Genomic DNA, 18,125 nt, shown 5'->3' with positions numbered 1-18,125 from the left:
CAATTTTAAACTTATGATACTTTAACAGTTTAACAGGTTTGTGGATTTTAAATTTGACTTCAAAGAACTCTGGTTTCAAGCTCCTTTATAGTCTCCTCGGAGTTTATTCCAGATCAGTGGATGGTAGGAACTAAATGGGGAACTAAATTGGGAGTTGTGGCCTAGTGGTTAGGGCATAGAGCTTGGAATTCTGACAACCTGACAACAGATCTGTTATGTATTGAGGTGCTGATCCATTCGGTGATTTATAGTCTAGGATTTTAAGGTCTATTCTCTGAGTTACAGGGAGCCAATTTAAGGACTTCAGAACTGGGGTGATATACTCTACTTTCTTAGTTCTAGACTGAGAACACAGACAGCACCACTTTTGATCAGCTGCAGCTTTCTGACAGACTTTTTAGGCAAATCTATGAAGACACTGTTGCAGTACTCAATTCTACTAAAGATACATTTAGATTTATATTCAGTAATTGCCGTTATGTGCCTCTGAGGGTTCAGGTCTGAGTCCATTATAACACCAAGCTTTCAGCCATAATCAATGGTTTCTAGCTGTAGTATCTGAAGCTGTGAGCTAACCCTGGATCTCTCCTGCTTTGGTCCAAATGTGCTACTAGCTACTGCGAACCCCTTTGCAAGATCACAAAAACACTTGATGTAAGATTTTAAGAGTTCATTTGATAAAAACGTTTTGCTGTCCCATTTGTTCTGTCAGCGTATATCATCATAATAAATTAATTTTGTTGTACACTGCAAAAACTGATCCAAAATTGTAACATTTCTTAAACTGTGCAGGAAAATAAGGTGGTCCTCCATAGGATTTTGATTTTGAATATAAATCATCTCATCCGTTGGTAAATTTTCTTACCTACCTGCTGAAATCAGGGAAAATTACAGTTATTTCAAGAAAAAAATATTTCCATTTTTGTAGTGAATGCTTACAGTATAGGAGCTGTAAGATGGGGCCAGGACCAGTTCTACAGGGGTAGGGCCCCAGTCTAGAGCTGTCTATGAAATACATTAATTTAGCGGTAGTTACTACACAAATAACAAACAGAAACTTGTTATATCCTCCTGGTGAATGAATTAATTTTTTCATTTGCATGTAGAATACATGCATGCAAGCAAATGAAATGAGTATTTTTAAATAAGTTACCAGTAGCAATATCAAAAGCTATTTCAGCTATTTTAAAAAGAGCTGATATGAAATGGCTCCATTCACACTTCCATTGTTTAAGTTTATTAACAAATCTATCTGGAATATCTCTTTTCTGTTTAAATGTTTCAAAAAAAGGTTGAACAGAGAGGTACTTTTCTCTGAATGTTTAGGTCCCCTCTTTCATCCATTTTGCTGGCTCCTTAACAGAGCCAGCTGTGGAGATAATATACCATTGCCTTTTCTAACAGAGAGTTTTTATGGATCAGAGCTTCTACAGTATCTTCTGTCCTCTTAAACTCACAGTCAGTATCGCCAGGCTGCTCACCCTGAGCCTGGTTCTTTACAATTAAAAGGAAGTTTATACTCTCCACTGTCGCTCCATGCATGCTCGGTGTGAGGGATTGTTGTAGAGTCAACAAAAAAAATGCGATTGCATGTCTCCTGTAACCACACCTCATTTAGGACAAGCGAATCCTGCAAGACAATGAATCAATGCAGTCATCTGGCTTTTCTTAGTTAGAAACTTTGAACCAGTCTGATGGTATGATCTGATTGAAATGTCTTTGTTAAGTGCCTTAAGATGACAGGTGATATGAATTGTTTTTATATACTGTATGTATATAATAAACAATGACTTGAAATTGTATTTAATAGTCACTATTAAACTTGAGGAACAATTCTTGGTTAGGCTTTCATATATATATAGTAAGAGCAACAATTTAAAAGTTCCGAAACTGAAAATTGAAATAAAAATACTGGAAAAGGAAACCAAAATTCCCATCATGCGTAATGAACAGGATTGACGTAAAGAAAAAAAAGTTTGCCATTGAAGAAATGAAGCAAAATGTGGCATGCTTTCCTATTTTTGAGAACACAAGACCACAATACACTGATATTTATATTTATAGATGTTAGATAGATGCCTTTCAGTGCATTACAAATATAGGGCCCAAAATATCAATGCATGAAAAAATAATTAATAAGAGCCGATTCCAATGCCAAAATAGATATATCATGCATCCCTAGAAGTATAATTTGAATTCCATCCAGAAAAAAATGGATATGCTGCATTTTAAATATAGCATAGCATATTTTTTTTCTTGTAAACTTTCTGGTAAACTTGGAGATATATTTTATTGCATGTTGCATATCCCAGTAAATCTGTTTCACCTTTAAATCTGCAGCTCTCCCTGCTTCTCTCTGTTTAAAAAGATTTATTAACCTACTAATTTAATGATGCCAGAAACAACATTTCAAGATATGTAGAAGCTCTGCAATCTGATTCTGTCTGTTCAATAAGAAAACATGTTAATTTTAACCTGTAAATGTGCGTCATGGTCCTCTGAGAAGCCAAGATTTTTTGAACTAGTAAAGAAGAACAAACTTTGTTTTCTCAAACTTCTTGCATTATAATACTAACTTGTATAGACTTACAATCTGTTGCAATTTTTAGCTGAAAAAGCTCCGTATGTCTAACGAACATATTTTACGGTGGCATCTCTAATTTTTTTAACCTAACCTAACTTTTACTTAAACATCGAAGTAGCTGCTGGTTAATATTCACTGAGTGCTGCTGTGTGTCTCTCCTCCAACCACGTAGCTACTCTCTAAGCAGTGAAATGTAACTGCAAATCAAATGTCTCAAAGCGACAGATCCGATGATGTTAGACTGAGATGCGTGACACAGGAGCAGCAGGAGAGAGGAAAAAAAAACCCTGACTCAAAATGCTCTGAACACAGATAGCTGCACCCAACCTCTGTTACCTCCGCTGGCTCCAAGAAAATACAGAGGACATGACCTCTGTGTTCTCAATGCTGGTTACGGAGCTGGCAGGGAATAGACATGAGGATTCCACTAGATGACTCTTGGTCATACTTGGTAATCGAAAAGTAATGAGTATATGAGGAACACATGAGCACTAATGTTATATCATTGTTTAAACCCTTAGTGAAATAAAGCTTGCCCAAGCTTCAACAACAGCTCAAAACCAGATTACTGTAGCATAGCATAGCATGCAGTGCATCCTGTTAGCTTTGTCTTTACTCATCAGTTAACACATGAAAGGATCAAAATCATCAAAAGACATACTGTTTGTTCTTTCCCAATTGTGCCAGACCTGCAAACCCTTTTACCCATGTTCATTTGAGTGGTGGGGGTGGTGGGGGTGGGGGGTGTTAGAGGTTTTAGAGCTGTTTATCCGCCAAACTGTATTTTCTTCTCTGGTCATCATGTCAAGATGAAATATGGACACTGGTTCTCAATGTCCAAAAACCATGATCATGGCATGTGGCCCAACATATATAAATGCTTTGAGCTTCAATCTCAATGAGTTTTTAGCACCATGTTTTTCCTCCCACAGTGTTTGCATTTGATCACTGCTGCACTTTATGGAATGGAAATGTTCTTTTACCGTCTGAAAAACTGTACCGCCTGGATGCAAACTTTTGATTTCAAGTACAACACGTGCTTGTAATTCATAGATTAATAAGACATTAAACTATCAAACAGGTTATTATTTTGTTCTTAAGGTTCTGGAAAATGACATTAAGTGAAGTAAATGTGTTTGTAATTGAGAGAGGGCCAGGAAGCGGAGGGGAACCCATAAAGAGGACCAACCCCATGATGCCATTCTAAAAGAAACAGCAGTGCTTGTAGCAGATTGCTGCAAGCAATTAGATTATAATAGATTATACTTGGGGAGACGTTGCTTTGCACCATTTCCAGATGCTTGGAGGAATTGCTGCAAAGTCACTGACTTCTTCTCTCTCATTATGGTAGGTTGCAAATCACTGATAGGTGCCTACTGCCCCCTGCTTTACATTGGTTTGTAGCGTAGCTTTCCCAATCAATTTTTTTTTTTACTAGTTTTGTGTGAAGGTATATGCATATTGCTTTTCTACGGTAATTACACAGATTTTCTCTTTCTTCCCTTCAGTTCCTAGTATAACTGTAGGAGTATGTTGTTTTTGTTTGATTTAGACAGGACCTACCCTTAATATCGCCATTATTACTTCCTCTCTTCTTTATTAATATAGCTTTATGTATTTTATATGAATTTCTTCTTTTTTTATATTTACCCTAAGGCACACCTGCGTCACCCAGGGTGACTGGGCAGGTGTGCCTTTGTCTTACCCCTATATCATTTTGCTTCCAATCGTTTTTTTTTCTCTCTAAGACCTTCTTCCAGATATAACCAGAGGTGTGTAGTAGCTAGTTACCTTTACTCAGTTACATTTACTTACATAACTAGAAAATACTATTAGGAGTAGTTTTACAGCATCATACTTCTTACTTTTGAGTAAAAATATGATAAAGTATCACTGCTCCTACTTGAGTATAATTTCTGGCTATTCCATCCATTGTGTGTAATTTTTTTTTTTTATAAAAACAAACCTATTCTACATACTGTAACTATTGATTTTGTAAGTTTTATATCTCAGAAATTTATTTTGAATAACTTCATTGCACCTAACTTTTTATTGTGTAATTACTGTGTGATATGTTTGTTTCCATGTTTTCCTTTGAAACTCAAGAATTTGCCTATGACTTAACATTTTGTTCTATTTTACACTATTTTGTAAAATATGAAAACAGATCTTATGATTTTGGATAGTAAGTGAATACTTTGTTACTGTTACTTCAATAGTTATAGGCTACTTTTTACTTTTACTTGGGTAAAAAATATGATGACCTAGTTCTACTCTTGCTGGAGAACAATTTTTGGGCCCTATATCCACATCAGGATATACCAGTGTTGTCAAAAGTGCATACATTTGTAAGTAGAAGTATAGATACTGCAGTTTAAAAACACTCTGATAAACGTTGAAGTATCAACTTGACCTCTTTACTCAAGTAAAAGTGAAAAAGTATGTGCTCCAAAAACTACTTAAAGTATAAAAGTATAAAGTAACCTTTAAAAAAAACAAACAGTCAGATGCCACTATATGAATTGAAATCTCAATTTTTCGACTATCTTAAAAAATTCTTTGAGATAAGGCCAAGGATGAGGGAGGTCTTGTTGGTCTCCATCTCCCGATACGCTCTCGCCTGTTTCCAACCTTTCAGTCATTTCAACATCATTTTCTGAATCCAACATTGTAGCATGGCATAGACAATTCATGTCTGCAGTTTGAAGAACACCTGCTTGCTTCTGATGATTTCCTTTAGCTAACCAATGAATGTCTGCGTTATATGACTCGTCCAATTACACTAGTTTTCACTAGATGTGGATGGCGCCAATGATGGGAAATAGATATTTATAAACATTAAACCGAACCTATTTAAAAATGTAAGGAATAGCAAGTACAGATACTTGTGTGAAAATGTAATGAGTAGAAGTCAGAAGTAGGAAGAAAAATAAGTAATGTAGTAAAGTATAGATTCTTAATAAGTGTGCTTAAGTACAGTAACAAAGTATTTGTACTTTGTTACTTGTCAACTCTGGGATATACCCATGAACCTGAATCTGTAACCAATCAAATTATATATTTTAGGATGCAAATTAGACCTGTTTGTCAAAAAATAAAATGCAGTAAGATTATGTTTGTTGGGAGCTTTGGCCATATAATGAACTATTAAAAGACTATTAAAAAAGTTTTAAATCTTAAACATGAGATTGACAAAACCCTGTTTTTTTGTTTGGTTTCAGTGGTGTAGCTTTATTTCTTAATTTATTTATTTGTTTCTATCTGTAAAAATGTAGACAGTTTCCCCAAGTGTTTAGGGCCCTTTCTGGGTTGGGGCCCTGGACTCATGAGGCCTGCAGGGCCTCTAGAGCAGACAAATGGTCTTCCTCTCAGGCTGGAGCAAACAGAGGGGGGGTGGAGCACATTCATCCTCATTCGGCGGCAGAAATTCAGGAGAAAAGGCTGATAGGAAATAAGAAGTGCGGAGCTCGGCCTGTGAGGGAGAAAACATCGCAGTCAGTGTAAGCAGGGCCTACAGAGAGGAGAGGACTGTTTAGGCCCGAGCGAAGAGAGCAACGAGGCGACAAAATAAAGTCACGTGATCCAAAATGGGCAGTCCTCTGACGGTGCTGAAAAAAAGCCATTTTCTGGCGCCGCTGCACAATTCTGCTCAAGTGCAAATAATTTCTCCCGGAGTCCGGCTGGGAGCGAACTTTAATGTCTGACCAGGTAGGAATAATAGTAATAATAATAAACAACCGCCTCTGTTAGGTTCTCTCTCTCTCTCTTTTTTTTTTTTTTTTTTTTTTGTCGGGGGGCTCTTTGCGTCTCTGTCGGCGGAGGCGCACGCAGAGTTGCCCGGTGTCACATTTGAGGAGCCTCTTGTTCCAGATTCAGCTCCTGTCAGTAAATTTAAGATGGCTGCTTTGTGTAGCGGTGTGATTCCGCAGCCTATCGGTGTCGGTGTTTTCCCTCTGGATGTGCAGGGCCCCCCTCCTCCGGGCCTCCTGCCTGCTCGGACTGCGGAGCTCCGGGGGAAATGGAGTCGCTCTTTGTTGGCCGAAGGGGAGCTGGGAGCTCGGTGCATAAGCTGAGGCCCCGCAGAGGGAGGGCCATTCAATAGCCTGTGTGTAGCTGTTTATAAATATCGCGGCAGTTTCGACTTGTTTTGATTCTGCTTGTTTTGGTTTTGTCCCAAGGACGAGCTCTAGACATTGTGTGCCTGTGAGCAGCGGTGTGGAGATAACCAAATCAAACGCATTTACATTTACACTGCTTCTGTTCCCCCCTCTCCCTCCCCTTTATTGCAGATCTGCCCTGATGGATAAAATGCAGCCGAACCGGGTCAAAATCACAGATCTGAACCCCCTGCTCACGTGCCCGCTGTGCGACGGCTACCTGATCGATGCTACAACCATCGTAGAGTGTCTGCACTCCTGTAAGTCCCCCCCTCCCTGATGAAGGCATTGGCAAACATACCTGCATGCTCCACAGGTTCAGGATACCTCACAGCTTCATGCATACCTGCTTTAGGGCTCTATGAGGCTGATGCATCAACAGATGTGGACTTTTTTTTTTTTGGGTGCAAAACAAAACAAAACAAATTATTGGAAATTTGTTTCCAGTAGCAACATTTCTTAATATATATGAATAGAATTCAACTTTATTGTCATTACACTGTCACAAGTTTAAAGCAAACAAAACTAACTCTCTGCATTTAACCCATCTCCTTGGGGAGCAGTGGGCTGCCACTGTGTGGCGCCTGGGGAGCAGTGTGGGGTTAGGGGTCTTTGCTCAGGGACTCAGAGTGGCAGTCTGTGGAAGTGGGGCTTGAACTCAGGGCCTCTAAGGCTACGTTCACACTGCAGCCTGAAGTGACTCAAATCCGATTTTTTTGCCCATATGTGATCTGGATCTGATCTTTTCATGGCTGTCTGAACAACACAGATATGATTTTTTTCCAATCCGACCCAGGCCACTTGGCTATGTGGTCCTGAATCCGATATGAATCTGATCTTTTCAAATGCAACCTGTGTCTAAACGGCCAGGTCGCATTTATCCTGCCTGAACGGCATTAATACCCGACAAAGGTCACTATTCTGCGTCTTGCTACGCAGAAGCAGCAAGAGAAACAACAGCCATGGTGGACGATGATGCGGAGAGCAGTATTTATGTTTAAACATCTTGGAAAGATTGAGTTTTTATGGTTGGAAAAGACCGCTAGATGCTATCATCCATGTTTACTTCAGTAAACATAGAGCATACTGGCCTGTGACGTCATTGCGTCCTCTACTGCGCATGCAAGACACTTGCGTTCTATGACTGCGGTTTACACAGGAGATCACATACAAGGCAACGCAAAAAAAAATCGGATTGGAATTGAGCATTAAGGCCTGCAGTGTGAAGTAGCCTAAATTCCAAGCCTAATGCCCTAACACTAGGCCACCACTTGCTGCTCTCCAGCATGTTAAAATGCTGGTATCACTAATTTTTTCCAGCGGTAATTCCAACATCAGTGGGTGTCCATTAGGGGTCAGTATAGGCATAGATGTTGCGATATGATATGTGTCGCGGTAGTTGGATCACGATACAATATTATCGCGATATTGCAATGTTACTATATTGCAATATTTTTTCCATCAATCAAATTTAAATGTATTGATTTAAAAAAAGCAAATGCTGTATATGTTTATCAGAAGATATAGGTCATTTAGTTATTTTTGTATCCATGTTGTTTGGGGTCTGAGTCAGTCCAAGTCCACTGTGACTGCCTCAAGTACGGATATGGAGCTGCGCCGCACAGCAGAAAGGCTGCAAAGCGTCACCTGCCAGAGCAGTGGTGCAGAGGTAGCCCATTTTCCCTCATAGTTTTAGGTAAAAATGTTTTGTTTTTTAAAAATCGATACTAGGAACTGAAAGATCGATATTACATCTGGGAGCCGAAAATCACGATATATCACCAAAACAATCTTTATTCCCGCACCCCCAGTGTCTTTTTGCATGTCCTATGTCTGTTTTTGTTATTTACCATAAATAAATAAATTACTTCATGAAGGCAGCATAAATGACAAACTTCTTACAAACTTAACGCCCTTTATTGCTAATGTCATGTGTTAGATTATACAGTAAACATATATAGCTGTGCCATTACATATATAGCAGTGCTCAGGAAGCTATGTGAGGTTAAGGGTCAGGGAGCCAGAGTGGCAGGCTGTGAAAGTGGGGCTCGAACTCAGAACCTGAGGAATTCAAGCGCAATGTCCTAACTGCTTGGCTCCTTCTAATTTCCCATTTAAATGTAGAGAAATTTAAGTTTTTCTTTTAAAAAAGGAAAACTTCTCTGTTTAGAAATGATTATTTTTCATTACTATGGAATGAACGGCAGTGTTGGCCCTGGCATCTACTACAAACACAGCAGGAGAGAATGTTCAACAGCACAGTACTTGTCATTTAGAATCGTTTCACCAAGCTTTTTAACTGTCATTCCACTGTCACAAGTACAGAGCAATGAAATGAAATCTCTGCATTTATCCCATTCCTTTGGGGAGCAGTGGGCTGCCATCGTGCAGCACCCAGGGAGCAGTGTGGGATTAAGCGTCTTTGTTCAGGGAACTTTGGGTCTTTGCTGTGTAAACTGGGGTTCTTACTACATAGAGTTTGCATGTTCTCATCCTGGGACACCTTTAATAAAAAAGAATATTTATAAAATCTGATTTCCTATCAATATGTTTTATTTGATGCTTCTGTTTTATTAGTAAAGAGGTGATCAAGCAGGAAAAATCGTATGTAAGCCAAAGACTGTTTATTGTAACAGAAGTTGCTTATAAAGGCCAAAACACACAGAATCCGATTTTGCATCTGATCTGACAGAAAATCGTGTCGGATGAGGTTGTGGCATTTAGCGCTCATTGAAAGTCAATGGGGATGATCACAACTGACACGATTTTAAGCAAGGGGGGCTTGCGTAGCTCCGATTGAGACATACCCAGGTCTATTTTAGTCGGACTATGCAGCAATTAAGCTGCAATTTCATGGATCTTACAGGAAGAGAGATGCGGTTACTAGGTAAAACCCATCCACTTTGGTGGAAAATACAAAATTAAAATCTGTTAATCACACAGGGATAGAGTCAGTTTTGGAGTTGCATAGAGCATACACAGCAACTGGGATAGACTCGTGCAAAAACAATTAAAGAAACATAAAAAAAAAAGAATACTTTACCTATAACAGGAATTCAGGAGAAAAAGAAAACGGATCCTCTATGAGCCTCACATAAACGAGGGACGAAAAGTGTAGGTTATTAATCTCCTTCAAAAAAAAAAAAAACTTCAGGAGGACAAAAAAAAATGGGTAAAATAGTGATCCTCTTTGAGCCTTACAAAAAACAAAGGGCAGACAGAGCAGATAAGCCTGACATGTTTCTCTCAACTCTCTGGGAAAAAAATAAAAACTCAGATAAACTTCCCAGATCTCTCTCTAAGAATCACCTCATTGCCTCAGTCAGCATATAAACCATCCCACAGCATTTATTGCTGTGTTTTTCTTTTCTTCAGACGTAGATCTCACTATGTTTTTAATATATGAACATTCTCTATCTGATCTGGTTGGAGTTGCTGCACATACTCAAAGTGGGGTTTTGCTTTTCTTTCTTTTCTTGTAATAACTTTTCATAATCTGTCCAAGTCAAATATGGGAAATCGTTATAATTTGTGTATACCAGAGAGACAGAAGTGGGAAAAAAATCTGTACAGATCGTATCACCCTGCCTAGTCGTAGTCTCACCGTACGCAGTCGGTGTACCGCCGAAAATAATTGGATCGGAGATTAAAAAGTCGTACGCAATTGGTTGTAGTCTGGCCTTCAAGTGATGGAGCAAACAATGCGTCAAATATTACTGTGTCCTATGCACACAGCAATAATGGCACAGATATGTTTACTGTATAATCTAACACATGACATTAGCGACAAAGGCCACTCCGTTTGTGAGAAGTTTGAAATTTTTGCTGCCGTCATGAAGTAATTAATTTATTTATGGTAAATAACAAAAACAGACATCGAAGATGCAAACGGACACACACTGATGTTGGAATTTCTACTGGAAAAAATTAGTGATACTAGCATTTCAACATGCTGGAGAGCAGCAAGTGGAGGCCTAGTGGTAAAGGGCAGTAGGCTTGGAATTTAGTGGTTCTGAGTTAAAGCCCCACTCCCACAGACTGCCACTCTGGGTCTCTGAGCAAAGACCCTTAACCCCTCACTGCTCCCTGGGCGCCACACGATGGCAGCCCATTGCTCCCCAGGGGAATGGGTTAAATGCAGAGATTTCATTTCATTGCTCTGTACTTGTGACGGTAAAACGCTGGGGGAAACGATTCGAAATGAGGAGTACTGTGCTGTTAAACATTCTCTCCTGTTGTGTTTGTAGCCTACACAATGCTGTCACATATAGATTTTAATTAATTTTTATGTCACCTTTTAAACTTATGTTTCCAAAATGACCGTTATTGTTTGATTTTGAGTCAGCCGATGCATTTGATGCATCCTCCTCTTCCTGTAGCAGATGAATTGGGAAGTAGCAGGCCTAACTGACCACACCAAACCAAAACACTGCATATTTGCATAATAGCACCATACGTATTTTAATCCTCTAAACATCCTTTTCAATGCATTTTTTGCATTGATGAGGATGAGTTTTGTTTCTCCCAGATTGTTTACATTTGATCGCTTCTGCACTTTAAGAAATGGAAATGTCATGAAAGTTGTACAAACACAGAGTATATATAAAATAACATAAAAGTTGTCTAAGTCTAAGGATAATCTGATGATCCAACATGTTTCTCTTCTCTACCACAACAGAAGCACTTGAACTCAATGCACTGGTAATTTCCACTTTAAAAGTTGAGAGGATCTTCTTTACCATGCCACATGAAGGCAGCATAAGAGTTATTTACATGTATAGTAAATATTAAATAAGAGTGTGCACTAAATGCAAACACTTACTAAAATTATGAGTTGTTTTTCCTTCTGTTTTCTAAATTTTTAGTTGTGCTACTGCAGTAAAGAATGCTTTTATGTTGGCTTTTTATACATCGTAACCAATAGCAACAAATCACAAAATCAAAACTACAGAACAATAGAATATAGTTAGAATCATAGAATCATTTTTTATTCCACTCCCAATAAAAAAAAAAAAAAAACTCCTGAGCATCTTCAAAAATCATGATGAAGAGCTTAAGCTCTGCCTATAAATATCTAGATCTTATCTCAACTTAGAGGTATGGCACATTATGTTAAGTTTTGGGCAGTGTTGTTTTCATCGATGGTGACGAAGTTATTTCATTGACCCTCATGACTATAACGAAGAAACTGGTGAGCTAAACATGGACCCTTGATGGCGAAAACAGAATGAGTCACGGGTGTGAGTTTTTTGTCTACGAGTCTAAAAGAAATATATTAGCTGGTGGTCGGTCAGAAGTTTAAAATGAATCGTGTGCTGTAATCTGTTAGTCAAGCTGAGCAGTATCAGTCATGCTGCTGTGTCCTGTTTAGTCATGCTAATAGTCTGCATGACCACAGATGGATCATGGCAGCAGCGGCAGGGGATAAAATAACCCTGGATCATCCGGTACTGCACGCTCGACTCTTAACAAATTCTGCTTTTCTAGCTGTGCTTGTGCAGAAATGCATCTTTGCGGCGATTAGCTCAGAGTCTGCGGTTCACGCTCCACACTGATGGTTCGCTCTCAGCAGTATGGCTCTACATGCCCTTGTTCCTTAATAAACTATATGTGGCTGATCATCCGTCATATCAACATTTTATTGCTTCCAGCTCACAAGAGATGATGCAAAGCCTACCTTTAGACTTTAGACAGATTTTATTTGTCATTTTGTTTACACAAGTGTAAAGCAACAGGAAATTTCATTTGGAAACAGCTCACTGGACAATTTCATCTTTTAAAAGTGCAGCCTTAAAAATAGTAAAAATGACTGTAAATTTGCAGTTCTAACAATTTTTATATTTATTTTTAACCTATATGAATCCCTAAAGTATATCCAAAGCAAATATTTAATTGCATGCTGTTTATTTTTGGATAAAGATAAAAAGGTACATAGATCTTTGAATATTTCTCTCTCAATAGTTCTTGTCTCTATCTATTTGAATATCAACATTTCAGTTAACATGTCATTATAAGGCAATTATGTAACTTCTCTTTGTATTTTTTATTTTATTGTATATCAGACCCCTATGAATTTAAATCTACTTTGACCCTTGAGCAGCGGTAACCAAGGGGTAAATTCTTAGAAATAAATCCAAAATTGCCAAAGTAGGAAGAAGAAGGTTCTTTGCTTTTTTGGAGCACAGAAGATGTTATTGATCTGTGTGTAATGCATGATTCATAGGAGACAAGGGAGTGTCTGCTTTGCCCTGTATGTCTAAAACCATTCCTTTATTCTGCATTTTGTTAGCCTGTCTGTCTGCTATATTAACCAATAGATGTGTTGAACTAGATCTGCTATTTTCACAACTTTAGTCAGACACTTTTTTTTATGAAGTAGGGCATTAATTCTTAAAAAGAAAAAAGTTTATTTTAATTCTAGAAATCAGTTTTCTTTCATTGCCCATTTTTTTCATTGCCCAACAGCAATGATGAACTCCACAGCAGCATTGGATCTCTAGCAAGTCAGGTTCTGTTTTATTTCTGCTGCCTTTGACTCACCTTCAAAGGTTTACATTTATTTTCTTTTTCTTCTGATTTCTCTAGGCTTTGGTACCACAGAACCAGATTTGTTGTAATTCTCATCTTTGATCAACAGGGAAATCATTCAAAGGATTTGCGGAAAATATATGATTGAAAATCTTTCTCTTAAAAATCCATGAAAACAAAATATATTTTCATAGTGATCAGATATTTATATGTTTATCCAAGAGATTTTGTGACGTTTCACAGCTCTGCATTAAACTACTTTTTAACTGATATAAACAAAAAAAAAACACGCAAGATTATTTTTATGTTTCCAGTTGGAAATGCTAAAAAACAAGCTGAAGTCTACATTCGGACAGACAAACTACTCAAACAACTCTGAGTTCTGTATCAAATATGGCCACACATGTATAGCATGTTCCCAGTTGTAGCTATAAACAAAATTCTTCTGATTGTGTGTGTCCCAGTAAACCAGTGGCACAAATATCTGTTCTTGAATACGCTGCGTTTCTGTTTAAATACACGTTATTCTTATTAGGTCATGTTGAGCCGTTACCATTCCAACATCAGTGGGTGTCCGTTTGCATTGATGCAGTCTGTTTTGTTATTTACCTTAAATAAATTAATTACCATTAGCGTGTTAGCCCAGTTAGGGTTGCTAAATCTAAACTAACTCCCTGTTAGCGGCCGACTTGCCTCTGCAGAAAATACAGATTTTATTAATGGACATTTTTCTGTCTCTGCAATTCTCTGATGGTCTTTCCTCAACTTCCACACTGAAGAGTGTTGTTGTTCTTCCTGCAGTGGTTGTACTAACGCTGATCCGACATCAAACTGCTCCGTCTTCTTTGAAATACAAGACAGATCATAAACGTGAAGCCTTGTCTATTCTGATTCATTAACGACAAGTTTTTTGTCCTTTTTTCTTCTTTTTTTTTAGTTTGTAAAACTTGCATTGTTGCCTTTCTTGAGACAAATCAGTTCTGTCCTCGCTGTGAGGTCCAAGTGCACAAGACATGTCCACAGCTCAGCATCAGGTAAACAAGTGTTTTTTTTGCCGTTGTTTTTTTTTTCTCATTTAAACCATAAATATTTATATGACAGAATTATCTGATTGAACTTTATCGTGTTTCCAGAGCGGACAAAACTCTGCAAGATATAGTTTATAAGCTGGTTCCAGGGCTGTTCAAAGGTAAGGCTGTTTAATGTGAAAGCAGATAGCGGTGTTGCTCGTCTGTCACGGCTGTTTATAGGTGCATTTCTTTACTGAAACCCAGATGAGATGAAAAGGAGGAGAGACTTCTACGCGGAGAACCGGGAGCTGGAACCGGGCGAGGTGGTGGAGACGTTTAACATAGCAGAAGACGAAATCATCAGTCTGTCCATACAGTTCTACCAGAGGAACAGGTGAGTGACAGATTAATACTTTTTGGGTTTTTCTTTTGATTGAAAGATGAGCATAATGATTGGGACTCATGTCTTTTAAAGGTGATGATGGGTAAAAATGAGTAAAGAGTATTATCTGCTTATGCATGAATAGTTGCACCTCTGTCTGTCTGATTTTATATGTAAAAACATTTATTAGGTGCAGGGTTACTAAAGTATGAGATGTATGACTTTCCATGTCTGGTTAGGTGTACAGATAGAATTCAGAATGGAAATTGTTTTATTTTTCATATTTTTATCCTTCTATTTTCTGAAGGGGGAAAAATCTAATGTGTAATAAATGCAGTAAGTTTTATATTAAGATCTTTATCAATTTATTCCACCAACCACATCACAGATAATTCTACCTTTTTTGTTTTGGTTTTTAACTTAGTTACTGAGCGCTTTCATTTAGAAATTGAAAATGATTATTTCCCTTCAAATAATAGTTGTTTATCAATAAAAATGTTTATTTTAACCATTATTTCTATTCGTCGACAGGAGCAACGAAAGGCAGCGATCGGAGATCGAAGGAGACAAGGTACAGGTGGTTGCTGGCACGTAATTAAATCATTTTAATCCAATCTTCTGCTCTTCATCCTGTTAATGTCCCTCCTCTGTACTGTTCTTTGATCCCAGTCCAACGGGAAACGCTTCCTTCAGTGCCCAGCAGCTATGTCCATCACACACTTGGCAAAGTTCCTCCGCAGCAAGATGGACATCCCAAACAATTATCGGGTAACTGGGCACACACACAATAACCTGAACTGTTTTGATTCTGCAGAATCAGAAAAAAGGAGTTAGTGCTTCAATCTCTCTTCTCTTTTTTTCTATCTGTGTGTTTGCAGTATTTTTTCCTATTTGCCTTTTTCAAAAAGAATTTCCCCATTTAAATTAGCATTTCAAGAAGGCAAAGAAACTTTCAGGAGAACAGTGTGAGATTTTCAGTGCTGGATTTGGTAGAAAACACCATAGTTTCCTGATATTTATGTTGAAAAAATGAAAATATTAGAATAGGGCTATGGAATACATTCTCAAATTATTTTTATGGCATTATCACATTTCACAATCTGAATATGGTTAATAAAAAACAACCTGGATTGGAACTGATGTTAGATTATTATTCACGGACCATACGTTACATTAAATTAAATTAAACCTGTCCAGTTTGTGCTCATTGATCATTGCAGCGCTCCAACTGCTTGTCTAGTGTGAACAACCAGAACTGACAATAGATCCTGGATGTCTCCTGCACAGGCCTGGACAAAAATATCTATTTATCACCAAAGCGAGAATCAAATGAGAGTCTTCTTTTAATAGACTTTCTTAAACCCTCTCTTGAATTCAGAAGTTTGCATGCATTTCCTTTATAAAAGTGTCTGATTTAGGTAAAATTTTTTGTGGGTCGTTCTGCAAGATTCTCACAATAGTTGACGGATATTTCAAATCCGTTGGAGCTGAGCCAGGTTTGATGATTTCCCCCTTTCCCCCCTAGTTTTGTCAGTTGCAAGTTTGGCATATGTGAGAGTATTTGCAAACCGATTTTTGTGATGCTTTTTGAGTAACCGTTCCTTCGATGCTGATGGTCTCTCAGGCGATCTTAGTACACGACTCGTTCACTTTATTATTCCTACCAGCCCCAAGGAGCATCCTCTCAACAGTGGCTGAAATTCACTTTAGAAATTAAGGGGGAAATCCCCCCTTATATGCTTGTGAGTGGGGGGGTTTATACATTCATACATTCGAGGGATTGGTTAATGAATAAAAGTCATAATATTGTTGTGCTTAATATGTCTGCTGGTGAAGATTCTCAGTCATCCAGGTCATAGTCATTCCAAAAAAGTGAAAAAACAATCCACTGGACTTTGAGTTTGAAGACGCTTTGCTTCCCATTCAGGAAGCTTTTTCAATTCAAAATGTCAGAAATAGCGTTGAGTTTGAGGCTTTATAGAGTAGACCAAAAACAATATGTCGCTTTCATTTTCCACCCTTCATCTTCTTAGCTGTTGTTTCAGCTGTTCTCTCTTGCCCTTTCCCTTGCTTGATCTCTTTTTTTCTCACTTAACTGTGGGGTTAAAGGAAGAACATATTTTTTAGGATGGAAAACCTTCCAGGATTAAAACTTTTAAGGTTACCTATGCAGCTTAATCGACGCATATATATGCAAAATTTTGCTCTAGCCATTTTGTTTTCTGCTTTGGCTGGTAAAGGTTACAGGACTGTACATTTTACAGATGGTGCAGCTCATTTCGCCCAGGGATGTGGTTAATTTTACCATTTGAGCCAGTTAGGCTGAAACGTATCTTTCGGCTGCTCTGTGATATTGACCTGTTGGAGGATCGGCTTTATCTGGGTCACTGTTCTGGCATCACTTTTGAATTGTGTTCTTTATTAAGAAGCTGGTTCCTCTGTTGATACGACATTAGATTTGCGTATTAGGTAGCGAGCAACATTTGGAATATTTTAAAGGTTGAAGAAGAGTGCATACTAGTGAGTAGAGCAGACGTTCTTCTTCGTCTGAATCTGAAAACGTCCACATTAGTAGCTACACATCATGTGATTTTTTTTTTTAAAGAGGGAATTTACCACATTATAAGAACCAGCTTTGCAGGGATGGATCACATAATGCGCTAATATCACTATCCTGCAGTGAATTTCAGGCCCTGCTCTCAAGATCCTTTGCTTTAGTTATGGACTTGATTCAAGCTTTTAACACACAGAACCTTTATCCTTCCTGAACCATGTAGCTGGACATCTACATTTAGAATTTAGCAAATAGAAATAAATATCGTCTCCAAAACTGACCTAAAACAGAACAAAAATTCAATCTGATTAGAGACCTTTGTGGAAGAAATGTCTCGTTACATATTGATATGCATGTGTGTAAAAACAATTGATTAAATACTGTTGAAATAAACCACTGAAATGAGAAACATGTTTAAAATCTGCATTTGAAAACACTTTCACGCCGTTATTTTGCGATCATTTTAGAGCTGAAACAATTAATTTGATTAATTGTGATTAATCTATAGTTGTTTGTAGCAGCCAAGGATCTGACGCGTAAAGGGAACCTTGGCAAATAAACTGCGACAGACAACACAGAGCGGTGAAGAAGTGGACGTATTTCAGTCACTATCAGAGATCAACAAAGCAGAGTCTGATGAAGAACGTCAGCTGTCATCAGATAGCAGAGCATAGGTTTAGGGCGCAGCTCTGTACGCGTTGGAGCCACTGGCAGAGCAGCATGTAGGAGTAGCAGAAGACACAACGAATGATCTTTTAGGCTTAAAGACACATTTATTTCAGCCTTAGAATCTGCAGTGATGCATGTGATTCAATGTGCCCTAAACATTTATGTTTCAGTCCTGTGTGGTTTAATGCAGGCTATGAACAGAACTCTTTTCTGTCTGAGTTTCTATCATTTTGTAATAAAA

The 18,125-nt window shown here is 38.1% G+C and overlaps 1 protein-coding gene across 2 annotated transcripts in view; it reads left to right on the top strand.

Moving 5' to 3' along the window:
• Positions 1-6,009: 6,009 nt before the first annotated feature.
• Positions 6,010-18,125, top strand: part of pcgf2 (polycomb group ring finger 2) — a 21,248-nt gene continuing 9,132 nt past the window's right edge. Inside the window, exons 1-7 of one of the 2 annotated variants that reach the window (XM_015375858.1) lie at positions 6,010-6,292; positions 6,874-7,001; positions 14,207-14,303; positions 14,403-14,458; positions 14,544-14,673; positions 15,193-15,232; positions 15,331-15,429. In XM_015375858.1, coding sequence (XP_015231344.1) covers positions 6,884-7,001; positions 14,207-14,303; positions 14,403-14,458; positions 14,544-14,673; positions 15,193-15,232; positions 15,331-15,429 — 540 coding nt within the window. In that variant the 5' untranslated portion in view covers positions 6,010-6,292; positions 6,874-6,883. Of the gene's footprint in view, positions 6,293-6,455; positions 6,690-6,873; positions 7,002-14,206; positions 14,304-14,402; positions 14,459-14,543; positions 14,674-15,192; positions 15,233-15,330; positions 15,430-18,125 lie in introns of those variants that run through there. The other variant, XM_015375859.1, reaches the window with a different exon arrangement.

Source organism: Cyprinodon variegatus, unplaced genomic scaffold (assembly GCF_000732505.1).
Source record: "Cyprinodon variegatus isolate N-32 unplaced genomic scaffold, C_variegatus-1.0 Scaffold126, whole genome shotgun sequence".
In the NCBI taxonomy this organism is placed as follows: domain Eukaryota; kingdom Metazoa; phylum Chordata; class Actinopteri; order Cyprinodontiformes; family Cyprinodontidae; genus Cyprinodon; species Cyprinodon variegatus.
Note: the sequence above shows the minus strand (reverse complement) of the source record. Positions and strands in the feature narration are given on the sequence as shown.